This window comes from Aquarana catesbeiana, linkage group LG06, assembly GCF_042186555.1.
Source record: "Aquarana catesbeiana isolate 2022-GZ linkage group LG06, ASM4218655v1, whole genome shotgun sequence".
Taxonomy (NCBI): Eukaryota; Metazoa; Chordata; class Amphibia; order Anura; family Ranidae; genus Aquarana; species Aquarana catesbeiana.
The window spans coordinates 1,039,373-1,053,198 of NC_133329.1; the positions used below are offsets into that span (position 1 = coordinate 1,039,373).

At 50.0% G+C, this 13,826-nt stretch overlaps 1 protein-coding gene across 1 annotated transcript in view; it reads right to left on the bottom strand.

Moving 5' to 3' along the window:
• Window positions 1–1,496: 1,496 nt before the first annotated feature.
• Window positions 1,497–13,826, bottom strand: part of RUSF1 (RUS family member 1) — a 68,039-nt gene continuing 55,709 nt past the window's right edge. The window contains exons 11-15 of the mRNA XM_073635274.1: window positions 13,173–13,230; window positions 11,948–12,018; window positions 3,373–3,471; window positions 3,156–3,227; window positions 1,497–1,901 (exon numbers count right to left, since the gene is read on the bottom strand). Of these exons, the coding sequence (XP_073491375.1) occupies window positions 1,813–1,901; window positions 3,156–3,227; window positions 3,373–3,471; window positions 11,948–12,018; window positions 13,173–13,230 (389 nt within the window). The 3' untranslated portion in view covers window positions 1,497–1,812. The remainder of the gene's footprint in view (window positions 1,902–3,155; window positions 3,228–3,372; window positions 3,472–11,947; window positions 12,019–13,172; window positions 13,231–13,826) is intronic.

Sequence of the window (13,826 nt, forward strand, 5' to 3'; positions counted from 1 at the left end):
AGTACAGACACTGGCGTAGGGCTCTCGTAGTACAGATGTCGGGGGGGCTCTCGTAGTACAGATGTCGGGGGGCGGGCTCTCGTAGTACAGATGTCGGGGGCGGGCTCTCGTAGTACAGATATCGGAGGGGGGGTCGGACTCTCGTAGTACAGATGTCGGGGGGCGGGCTCTCGTAGTACAGATGTCGGGGGGCGGTCGGACTCTCGTAGTACAGATGTCAGGGGGGCGGGCTCTCGTAGTACAGATGTCGGGGGGCGGGCTCTCATAGTACAGATATCGGAGGGGGGGTCGGACTCTCGTAGTACAGATGTTGGGGGGGCGGGCTCTCGTAGTACAGATATCGGAGGGGGGGGTCGGACTCTCGTAGTACAGACACTGGCGTCGGGCTCTCGTAGTACAGATGTCGGGGGGGCTCTCGTAGTACAGATGTCGGGGGGTGGGCTCTCGTAGTACAGATGTCGGGGGGCGGGCTCTCGTACAGATATCGGAGGGGGGGTCGGACTCTCGTAGTACAGATGTCGGGGGGCGGGCTCTCGTAGTACAGATGTCGGGGGGCGGTCGGACTCTCGTAGTACAGATGTCGGGGGGGCGGGCTCTCGTAGTACAGATGTCAGGGGGCGGGCTCTCGTAGTACAGATATCGAAGGGGGGTCGGACTCTCGTAGTACAGATGTCGGGGGGGCGGGCTCTCGTAGTACAGATGTCGGGGGGCGGGCTCTCGTAGTACAGATATCGGAGGGGGGGTCGGACTCTCGTAGTACAGATGTCGGGGGGGCGGGCTCTCGTAGTACAGATGTCGGGGGGCGGGCTCTCGTAGTACAGATATCGGAGGGGGGGGTCGGACTCTCGTAGTACAGATGTCGGGGGGCGGGCTCTCGTAGTACAGATATCGGAGGGGGGGGTCGGACTCTCGTAGTACAGACACTGGCGTCGGGCTCTCGTAGTACAGATGTCGGGGGGGCTCTCGTAGTACAGATGTCAGGGGGCGGGCTCTCGTAGTACAGATGTTTGGGGGCGGGCTCTCGTTGTACAGATATCGGAGGGGGGGTCGGACTCTCGTAGTACAGATGTCGGGGGGGCGGGCTCTCGTAGTACAGATGTCGGGGGCGGTCGGACTCTCGTAGTACAGATGTCGGGGGGGCGGGCTCTCGTAGTACAGATGTCGGGGGCGGGCTCTCGTAGTACAGATATCGAAGGGGGGGTCGGACTCTCGTAGTACAGATGTCGGGGGGGCGGGCTCTCGTAGTACAGATGTCGGGGGGCGGGCTCTCGTAGTACAGATATCGGAGGGGGGGGTCGGACTCTCGTAGTACAGATGTCGGGGGGCGGGCTCTCGTAGTACAGATATCGGAGGGGGGGTCGGACTCTCGTAGTACAGATGTCAGGGGGGCGGGCTCTCGTAGTACAGATGTCGGGGGGGAGGGCTCTCATAGTACAGATGTTGAGGGTCTTTAAACAGTTCCTGCCTGCCGTGTAGTCAAAAGGAGAAAAAAACACTTGTTCGCAAAATTTTATAACAGAAATGAAGAAAAACATTTTTTTTCCCCCTAAATTTTCAGTCTTTTTTTAGTTTGTTTAGCAAAATATAAACCCCCACCGGTGATCAAATCCCACCAAAGAAAATCTCTATTTGTGTGAAAAGAATGATAAAAATGTAGTTTGGGTAGTGTTGCATGACTGCGCAATTGTCATTCAAAGTGCGACAGTGCTGAAAGCTGAGAATTGGTCTGGGCAGGAAGGGGGGGGGCGGAGTGTCCGTTAGGCGAGTGGTTAATAAGCCAATCACAGCCCACAGTCCTGGTCCAGGGTCTTCTTAGAGTTGTTTATTGGAATCCCAGTTTGCTCTCCAGTCATCTGGATCCAGTAGATGGCGATCCGTCACCCAGCCTGAGGCAGAGAGGCCTGCGAGAGAGAGAGAGAAAGAGAAAGTACCCCATGAATCACAGCCAGGGAGGACCCAAACCTGACAACAAGGGAGAGGACCCGACCCCAACCACAAGGGAAAGACCCAACCCCCACCGCAAGGGAAGGACCCAACCCCCACCGCAAGGGAAAGGAAGGACCCAACCCCCACCGCAAGGGAAAGGAAGGACCCAACACCAACCACAAGGGAAAGGAAGGACCCAACCACAAGGGAAATGAAGAACCCAACCCCCACCACAAGGGAAAGGAAGGACCCAACCCCCACCACAAGGGAAAGGAAGGACCCAATCCCCACCACAAGGGAAAGGAAGGACCCAACCCCCACCACAAGGGAAAGGAAGGACCCAACCCCCACCACAAGGCAAAGGGAGGACCCAACCCCCGACCACAAGGGAAAAGAAGGACCCAACCCCGACCACAAGGGAAAAGAAGGACCCAACCCCGACCACAGGGGAAAAGAAGGACCCAACCCCGACCACAGGGGAAAAGAAGGACCCAACCCCGACCACAGGGGAAAAGAAGGACCCAACCCCCACCACAAGGGAAAGGAAGGACCCAACCCCCACCACAAGGGAAAGGAAGGACCCAACCCCCACCACAAGGGAAAGGAAGGACCCAACCCTGACCACAAGGGAAAGACCCAACCCTGACCACAAGGGAAGGGAAGGACCCATACACAAGGGAAGGGAAGGACCCAACCCCCACCACAAGGGAATGGAAGGACCCAACCCCCACCACAAGGGAATGGAAGGACCCAACCCCCACCACAAGGGAAAGGAAGGACCCAACCACAAGGGAAAGGAAGGACCCAACCCCCACCACAAGGGAAAGGAAGGACCCAACCCCCACCACAAGGGAAAGACCAAACCCCGACCACAAGGGAAAGACCAAACCCCGACCACAAGGGAAAGACCAAACCCCGACCACAAGGGAAAGACCAAACCCCGACCACAAGGGAAAGACCAAACCCTGACCACAAGGGAAAGGAAAGACCCAACCCTGACCACAAGGGAAAGGAAAGACCCAACCCTGACCACAAGGGAAAGGAAAGACCCAACCCTGACCACAAGGGAAAGGAAGGACCCAATCCCGACTACAAGGGAAAGGAAGGACCTAACCCTGACCACAAGGGAAAGGACCCAGCCCTGACCAAATGGGAAAGGACCCCAGTCATGGAGTACAGCCGGTCACCTAACCCAGTCATGTGACCAGAATCCGTCAGCTCATTGTTACCTTGGCAGAAGTCTGGGAAGAGGTGATCCATCTGGGCATGTGTCTCCTCCAGGACAAGGTAACGTTGAGGATCTGATGAGACAAGTGTGGAGTGTTCATACTGAGAGATTCCTAACAGCAGGAGAAGCACAGGCTGGATAATAGGGAGACATGGGAGGGGAGGGGGGGTTGCAGACCTTCCTCCTCACAGCTCCCTCTATAGCAAGGGTGACCTCACCTGAGCTCCCGGCCTTCCTGTGAAGGATCTCTGCATGGACCACAGATCTAATGATGTCCACAGTGCCAGCCTCTTCATGTAATACCACCGCCAGCCGGCCTGCCAAACAGACACACAACCAAGGGCTTAGGATGTACGAGGTGGCAGTGTGAGGGCTTAAATGATTGTAAGGCTCACTTTTTAAAATAACAAACATGTCATACTTACCTCCACTGTGAAGCTTGTTTTGCACAAAGTGGATCCTCGACTTCTGGGGTCCCCCGGCGGCTCTCGCAGCTCCTCCCCACATCAGATAACCCCCTAGGAGAAGCGCCCCCGAGTCCTAGGAGAAGCACTCTCCTGGGGGGTTACCTTGCGGGCGCGCTCCCGAGTCCTAGGAGAAGCACTCTCCTGGGGGGTTACCTTGCGGGCGCGCTCCCGAGTCCTAGGAGAAGCACTCTCCTGGGGGGTTACCTTGCGGGCGGGCTCCGAGTCCATGGACACGAATGCCGGACTCGGCCCGCCCCCCCGCATCATTGGATTTGATTGACAGCAGCGAGAGCCAATGGCTGCGCTGCTATCAATCTATCCAATCAAGAGCCGGGACCCCGTGCAGAGAGGGACAGCGCGTCTCTGCCGAGTGAATTCCAGGGCTCAGGTAAGTAAAACGGGGGGGTGTGGTGGTGAATGCCAGAAGTTTTTTCACCTTAATGCAGAAAATACAAGGGTTTACAACCCCTTTACTCTAGGTTAGTTGGGTTATGTTGTGAAGGAATGTGATGTAAATAATAATAATAATCTGAAAATGTCTATTTTCTTATGTGCATACATATTTTTCTCCTTACTCATTATATAAGTATACAGGTTTGCTCTGTTCCTATATTTTCTCAAAATGGCGGGTACCCCCTACATCCCACACATCAGAAGAACGCGGAACTGAAGATAAAACCAAGGACAGCCAAACCTCGTTATGAAGATTCTCCATCTTCTTTTCTATCTTAACCAATGAGATGTACCTATTAGACTAACATAGCAATGACGTATTTTTGTGTATAAAACATTAGCACCGCCTTGAATAAATTAGAAGTGTAAGAAGTAACGGTGCTGAGCGTGTCTCAGAGTGTTTACTTTTATATGCATGCATAGCCACACTTTCCAATTAGAGACAGCAGCAGATAACCTTGGGCTCGATTGGAGCTCTTAATCATTTCCATAACAGATGGTGCCGAAACCCGGGACCTCAGACTACAATCGAAGCCATACCGCGATAAGCATTCGGGCGTTAATTGAAAGATGAGACGGGGGGTTGCGCAGCCCTAACAGTACCGGTAAGTCTTCTTTATATTCTTACCACTGTACGACTTTCTTATCTTTCGGTTGACGGCTGGATTCTGTCGGTATGCTGAGACTGTCTTAGAGGCAGGTATTTCCTCGCCTGAGGTTGTTTTAACGAACCTGCCAATGGGTTTCTGCTGACTGTATTTGTTCACTGTCTGCCATTCTTTGGGCTACGAAACTCAGCAGTCTAAAAGTGCTACATGTGTGTTCTCATCTCCAGACGAGCTGTCGGCCTCTGGAGTGAGATGGGTTATTGTGGCAGTCGGTTATAGGACGGGTTACTCAAGGGTTTGTCGGACCTTTGAGGGAAATCTCAGCTGCTGGAGCCCCCCGCAGTCTGAAAGCGTTACAGGTGTCTCACCCCCAGATGAGCTGTCGGCCTCTGGGAGTAACTGTAATGACGGCCTTTAACTGGGTTTAAGGGGAGTTGTCTGCCCCTGGGGTTACCTTAGCCTGCTGAAATTTTGCAGTTCGAAGAGTGGCAGGTGTAATGTCCTGTCGTGAGTGTATTTGTGGTTTATTGTTTGCTATACACGAGAGGGGTTGGGGAATGGTTAAGGTCGGAGGGGGGGCTGCCCGGGGGATCTGTTGGGTTGCGGGCCGTTGCTCCTCACTACCCCTGACGTGTTTGTTCTTGTTCTGAGATTAACCGTACATTACAGGGTTATAGCAGACAGTAGCAGCTAGGAGCGCAGTCTTATGTGCCCCCACCCAAGGAATTTGTTGATAAAGAGCAGTGAGAAAGAATATCAACCCCTTGGTTGTACGTATTCTCCTCTCAAGCTGTTAGCCGAGAAACAGAGAGAGAAAAGAATGTGATATTGTAAAGAAAGTGATATTGTAAAGAAAGTGATATTGTGAAGAGAAGAAGATGTTGAAATAGTTAACAAAGTTGAACAAAGTGGTGAAAGTTATGTTGCTAAAGAAACAGGGAGAAAAATCCTGTGTGATAAAGAAAATTGGATAAAGGAAGTTAAGAAAGATGGCGATTGTATTATGTATGTGTATCACAGAGCTGATGATATGTTGGAACTTGAAACAAAAGGAGGGGAGGGACAGCACTGCCCTCCGTCTAACAACCACTCCTTTCTCACCACCCAAGCACAACCCACTGTGACAACTCAGCCCGGCGGCCATCTTAGTGCGTGCACCCATGCCTTCACTTTCTACCCAGCTCAGTGCACTTCCTGCCGGCGGCCATCTTGGTACACCCAGTAAGCTTAAACAGCCTGTACCCAGCCCTCCCTGTTTTAAACCAGGATGGTTCGTACCACGCACCTGTCTTCCCCAATACGGAAGCATCACATTCCCAGGCCGGATATGTTAATGATGAAGAAGCGTCTGAGTGGGAAGCCCAACAGCAGGCAGCAAGGCCACCCACTGATTTAACCCCCAATCCGGCTCCGGACTCACAGTTCCGAGAGGATCTCAAATAGATGCTGGCAACCGTAAGGAGTAGTGCCCCTTGCCAGCCCCCGCCCCAACAACAGTCTCAGTTACCAGAAGGGGCACCAGTGATGTATGTCGCTTTTACTCCATCACAAGAAGAGGCCTTAGTGACAAGTCTGCCTGACCCAGAGAAGCAGCCAATTCCCTTCTACCACAGGATAGTGCAGATACAAGAAACTTACTCAGCTGCCTGGAGAGACTTGATCAGCCTATGCCAAATCAAAGCAGGACATGTCTTTTGGCCAGTCATGCAGCCGGCCTTCAATGATGCCTGCCTGACAAGTGCCACTTCCTACACCTCAGGCGTGGAGTTCTGTGCACAACTCCACGACTGGGCAAAGGAGAAGTTGACGGATCAGACCACCACAATCCAAGATATTACCCAAGATAAAGGGGAGTCTGAAGAAGTATCATGCTAGACTAGTACAGGCCTTTGATGATCTGAGTTTCTCCCACTATGAAAAGAGACACACACGTTTCCTGCGTGGGAGTGGATGGGTTGCCCCGCTCCAGTCCATTTGTAGAGCCACTCCAAGTGGGGACATTTCCTGATTTGCTTGCCAGATTTGTGGCGTCCTCTACATGTCCCTTGAATCTACTAGGAGCTGATGTGTTGTCCGGACTACAGGCCTCAATCAGGACACGCCTGAAGGGGGGATGAAGTTACATACTCCCCTATCTTTAGAAGACTAATCTGCTCTGTGTTCTCTGCCTCTCCTGATGACACTTAATGAAGCAAAAACTTCAAGTTCAATACTGCAGGAAGTACTTGACAGAATCCCTGCGTGCCTATGGTCCACAGGACCGGAAGACAACGGTCACTTAAAGGTGCCACCAGTTTCAGTCAAGCTAAAAGAGGGCGCTTCATTGCCCCGGAAACCACAATAACCCCAAGAAGAGAACCCCTAAAGAAGAACCAGGTACCTACTGTGGATGCCTTTGACTGCAAAATACCTCACAGAGGTGGACCTTACAAACGTTTTCTTCAGTGCCCACCCTCACCCCTCCTGCTGGTACCTTTTCGCATTCATCCACAGAAAGAAAGAAAACATACCTAAACAGTTGTGCCACAAGGGGCACAGAACTTTCCAAGCCAGTTTGCAAAAGCTATGGCTATCATCCTTGACACATGACAAGAGGAACACCCGGAAGTGATTCTCTTCCAACATGTTGATGACCTTCTCCTTTGTGCAGCTGACTTATCCCCTGTTGAAGTCACCTCAGAAAGCCTGTTGTGCTATCTTGCCAACCAGGGCTGCAGAGCCTCAAAGCCCAAATTGCAGTGGTGCTCAACACCTGTCATTTTCCTTGGACTAATTTCCTAGTGCAGAGCATGGATTCCAGAAGCCTTCCTACTGATGCTCTGCAATCAGACCCTTCCAGATGTCTCCTGAAGAAATATCTAAGTTTGAGGCCCTCAAGTGTGCCATCTCAGGCGCTAGGGCTCCCAGACTACGACAAAACGCTCAAGCTCTTTGTATCCGAACGTCTGGGACATGCTGCAGGTGTACTCACCCAATCACACGGCATCAGCCTACGCCCCATAGGATATTATTCCTGTCGGCTGGATGTGGTAGCAAGAGGAGGCCTATTGTGTTTGCGAGCTGGCTTTGCTACACAAGCCTTGCTTGACAAAACTTTGAACTTGGTCCTCGGACACTGCCTCGTTCTGCTTGCTCCCCATGATGTTGTTGCCATATTCAACCAAGATCCAGCCGAAACACTTGTCCACTACCAGACACTTGAGACTCCTGTGTTCCCTCCTACTGGACAGCATTACTCTATTAAGTTGTCAAATACTGAACCCTACCACCCTTCTTCCACTTCTCGAGGGGGGAAAGTAGGAGGAGGAGTAGAGTCTTGACTTGTCACACCATGACCACACAGGACACGCGGTCACCACTGAAAACACTGTTCTACAAGCTGAAGCCTTACCACCGGTGATGTCTGCACAGGAGGCAGAGCTGTAAGCACTTACTACAGCATGTAAATGGGCAGAGGGAAAAAGAGCCAACATTCATATGGACTCAAGATATGCTTTCAGCATTGCCCATGATTATGGTGTTATCTAGGACAGAGGATTCTTGATGGCTGCAGGAACACCTGTGAAAACTTGATTGATGCCTTGCTTCTCACAACCCAAGTGACTATTATGAGTAAAAGCACACGACAAACTGAACTCAAAGGAAGCTCGAGGCAATCATCTAGCCAATTCAGCTGCCAAACAGACAGCTGGTGGTCCACGGGAAGTGGACAGCAGGGTGGTAGAAGAAGACCACCCCGTGCTTACCTTACAGACTCTCCCAGTGGACAGAGTTTATCTAAAAGAACTACAGGAAACAACAAGTCCGGATAAGAAGGAAAGCTGGAAACGGAGAGGAGCAACTCTCAGAAATGGACTATTTGAATGCAACAAGAAGCCTTGTCTACCCAGGAGTATGTACCCAGCTGTGGTGCAATGGGCACATGGAGCTGCCCACTTGACAAAGACTTTTATGAACTCTCTTATCAACAAGTGTTGCACCAAGAGTTACTCCACTGACCAACAACTTCTGCAGATCATGCATTATCTGCACCAAATGTAACCCAGGATGCACAGAAGAAGCACAGAAGAAGCACCTGGCAAAAGCCCTATACCCCATTCCAGAGGATGCAAATTGATCATTCTCAAGTGCCAAGAAGTGGCAGATTCGAATACGCCCTAGTGGAAGTGGTCATGACTGCCAGGACCACAGCTAAGAAACTACTGAGTGAGATAGTATGTAGATTTGGGGTCCCAGAGGTGATATTGAGAGATCAGGGCCCAGCCTTAACAGCAACCCTTACTAAAGAGATTTGGGCAGCACTGGGGGTTCAGTTGGTACTACACATCCCATACCACCCTTAAAGTAGTGGGAAGGTAGAAAGGATGAATGGGACACTAAAAACAGGATGTTAAAGATGGCCCAAGAGACTAACATGAGTTGGCCAGACAGTTAGCCCATTGCCCTGTTCAGTGTCAGACACACCCCCGGGGGAAACATGCCCTATCCCCTTATGAAATTTTGTTTGGTTCAGCTCCCAGACTTGGTTGTTACTTTCCACAACAGTTACAGTTGCAGTCTGATGTGTTGACTAATTATGTAACCACTTTATCACAAGAATTAACCTGAATGCATGTCCAGGTGTTTTCTTCCATTCCAGATCCTGAATTAGATACAGGAACACACCAACTACTGTCTGGAGATCCTTGAGCCAAGTTATGATGGTCCATTCCAAGTTTTGCTGACCACAGCCACCTCAGTCAAGTTGGCCAGGAAGAACACCTGAATACACGCTTATCACTGCAGGAGAGAGTGTTTTCGGGTGCTGCATATCCTTTTTCAGTTTGATCTAGAGGGAAACTGGACCAGTGAATGTGCCCTTGCAAAGGTCATTATGCCCCCCCATATCCTAACCAAAGATACTCCAGATACATACACTGACCCAGCACACAGTCAGAGGAGGAAGCGAGCAGCTCTCTCCGGAAGCTTTGATCCTCATGTATACATACATGTCATAAGGGTTACAAGGGGGGTCCCTGATGAGTTTAAAGCCAGGGATCAGGTAAAAGCTGGTTTTGAGTCTTTGATCCCCATAACAACTGTCAGCAAGAATGTAGATTGGATTAACTACATGTCATGGTTATGCAATAGAGTTTGTCGATCAGCATACCTGTCTCCATGTGTTCATCTCTAGAGACCTGCTGACCCTCACCTGACTACTTTTGTAACCTCTCCTCTAAGCATGGCCCCACCCCAGGCCCTATCAGGGAACCCTATATTAACCTGTGCAATGCAAGCCAGCAGTGCTGATCAACCATTGTGTGTTAGCCTCTGTGTGTACTTGCTGTGTTTCCTACATCTGATTCCTGTTACCGACTTTGGCCTGTTCCCGGCCATCCCTGTTTGCCTGTGACCCTGATGTTCCAGCCAGCTCCCTCCTTCCTCTTCTCCTGTAGTCTACCGTGAGCGTGAGCTGTGAGACCCTGGGGGCCGCGACCTGGAGCCAGACTGCAGCGCAGTCCATCCTCACCATTAAAGGCTCTGGTGAACACCTGCTGGCTCTTAGACTCCGCGCCCTGGGGAATCTATGCTCTAGCTCCCAGTGGGATCTGTGTCAGTGATCCAGTAGACCTGCTTCCTGAACCTCCCAGGGTTCAATCCGCAGCAGTCAGCCGTTGGGTCCACTACCTTGCGGTGCACTCCTGATCCCAACGGTGTGCATCTGTCACCCAGCCTCTAGGTGACCTGACACTACACATATTATAACCAACAGAGATTTGTAAATTACACTAAAGATGCCCTCCAGGGAATTGCTGACCAGTTAGCCCCCACTTCCTACATGACATTCCAGGACCTGATGGCCTTAGACATGGTGCTAGCTGGGAAAGGAGGTGTTTTGTAAAATCATAGGAAAAAAAAACAAAAAAAAAACGGGAGCCTGTTGTACATACATTCCTGATAATACTGGCCCAAATGGTAAGGTTACTTTAGCTATAAAGAAATTAGAAGATCTGTCACTGGAGTTGAAGAAGAACTCAGGTATCACAGACCCATGGGATCAATACTTTAGCTGGATGAGTGGGTGGCAGAAGGTGCTCGCCCAGATACGTGTAACGGTATTAATAATCCTGGTTCTTTTAACCCTGATTGTATGCTGTATTCTACCTTTCGTAAAAAGTTAATGAGCAAGGCTGTAGACAATAGCACACCTACATTTCTCCACCAAGAAGAAGAGGACCCCCTTATGATGGAAGATGACAAACCCTTCACTCCTCTACAGTCACTCCCTGTCCATAATCTCACAATCCTATAGGGTTTTAGGGATAGATAGCGCCTGACTGCACCTCTCCAGCTGTATCGAGGAGGGAAGTGAACAGTTGCTGCCCAATTCTATATACAGCCTAAAAGAGTTGCTGAGGAGAAGGGCCAGGCTAAAAAGTAGGACCTTTAGTATTAGGGACAGAAAAGAGAAAATAGTCATTTTAGGGGGGATTGTGAAGGAATGTGATGTAAATAATAATAATAATCTGAAAATCTCTATTTTCTTATGTGTATACATATTTTTCTCCTTACTCATTATATAAGTATACAGGTTTGCTCTGTTCCTATATTTTCTCAAAATGGCGGGTACCCCCTACATCCCACACATCAGAAGAACGCGGAACTGAAGATAAAACCAAGGACAGCCAGACCTCGTTATGAAGATTCTCCATCTTCTTTACTATCTTAACCAATGAGATGTACCTATTAGACTAACATAGCAATGACGTATTTGTGTGTATAAAACATTAGCACCGCCTTGAATAAATTAGAAGTGTAAGAAGTAACGGAGCTGAGCGTGTCTCAGAGTGTTTACTTTTATATGCATGCATATCAACACTTTCCAATTAGAGACAGCAGCAGATAACCTTGGGCTCGATTGGAGCTCTTAATCATTTCCATAACAATGTGTCATGGCAGGGAGGGCTTAGTCTGGGTTAGTTGGGTTATGTGTCATGGCAGGGAGGGCTTAGTCTGGGTTAGTTGGGTTATGTGTCATGGCAGAGAGGGCTTAGTCTGGGTTAGTTGGGTTATGTGTCATGGCAGAGAGGGCTTAGTCTGGGTTAGTTTGGTTATGTGCCATGGCAGAGAGGGCTTAGTCTGGGTTAGTTTGGTCATGTGCCATGGCAGAGAGGGCTTAGTCTGGGTTAGTTTGGTTATGTGCCATGGCAGAGAGGGCTTAGTCTGGGTTAGTTAGGACTAGATTAATGGAATGAGTCCAGTCATTATAGAAAACATTCCATTACCGGTATCGGCTCTCCAGCCCAGCAGGTAGCGGGAATGGTTTCCTTTCTTCAGCTGCTCCAGCTGGGAGACACTATAAGAGAGGGAGAGGTAAGAGAAGATACACGGGGTACACACCATTCCAGGGGTGACATGACTATCATAAGAGAAGATACATGGGGTACACACCATTCCAGGGGTGACATGACTATCCTAAGACGAGATACACGGGGTACACACCATTCCAGGGGTGACATGACTATTCTAAGAGGAGATACACGGGATACACACCATTCCAGGGGTGACATGACTATTCTAAGAGAAGATACATGGGGTACACACCATTCCAGGGGTGACATGACTATCCTAAGAGAAGATACACGGGGTACACACCATTCCAGGGGTGAAATAACTATCCTAAGAGAAGATACATGGGGTACACACCGCTCCAGGGGTGACATGACTATCCTAAGAGAAGATACATGGGGTACACACCGCTCCAGGGGTGACATGACTATCCTAAGAGGAGATACATGGGGTACACACCATTCCAGGGGTGACATGACTATCCTAAGAGGAGATACATGGGGTACACACCATTCCAGGGATGACATGACTATCCTAAGAGAAGATACATGGGGTACACACCATTCCAGGGATGACATGACTATCCTAAGAGAAGATACATGGGGTACACACCATTCCAGGGATGACATGACTATCCTAAGAGGAGATACATGGGGTACACACTGCTCCAGGGGTGAAATGACTATCCTAAGAGAAGATACATGGGGTACACACCACTCCAGGGGTGACATGACTATCCTAAGAGGAGATACATGGGGTACACACCACTCCAGGGGTGACATGACTATCCTAAGAGAAGATACATGGGGTACACACCGCTCCAGGGGTGACAAGGTTATCCTAGCTTTTCTATCATGGAGTTAATGTAGTAGCCACACCAGCCGCTGAGTGCCGATAGTCACACGAGAAGAAACCCAATCAATGGCAGGAAGTTCACTCCCAGTCCATATATTGTTTTCTATCCTAAGCCCGAATGAAGGGGGCATTTTTGGACCCTTGAAAAGCATTGTATACTACTTCGATTGTCCCCTGGTCCCTTACTGAAAAAAGTTGTATGTGGACCTCGCAGCAAAGGGGTAGCTCCACAATTCAAGTTTGTCACGTTACAGATATGACAAGTGATCTCTGTATGGCCAGTAATATAAAGATAGTAAATTGTACCTGGAGACCAACGTACTGAGGTGCACTCCCAGACAGAGTGATACCTGCGAGCCCAGACCTGGAAAGAAGAACACAGTCACCTATCACAACTGGAGAGAAGAACATCATGACCTATCACCACTGGAGAGAGGAACATCATGACCTACCACACCACCACAACTGGAGAGAAGAACATCATGACCTACCACACCACAACTGGAGAGAAAAACATCATGACCTACCACACCACAACTGGAGAGAAAAACATCCTGACCTACCACACCACAACTGGAGAGAAAAACATCATGACCTACCACACCACAACTGGAGAGAAGAACACGATGACCTACCACACCACAACTGGAGAGAAGACCATCGTGACCTACCACACCACAACTGGAGAGAAGAACATCATGACCTACCACACCACAACTGGAGAGAAGACCATCATGACCTACCACACCACAACTGGAGAGAAGAACATCATGACCTACCACACCACAACTGGAGAGAAGAACACAATGACCTACCACACCACAACTGGAGAGAAGACCATCATAACCTACCACACCACAACTGGAGAGAAGAACATCATGACCTACTGTGACGGGAGTCACTTTGGGCGGAGGGCTTGTGGAACCCAGCTTACTTTAGAGAGCTCTGGAAACCCCTTGT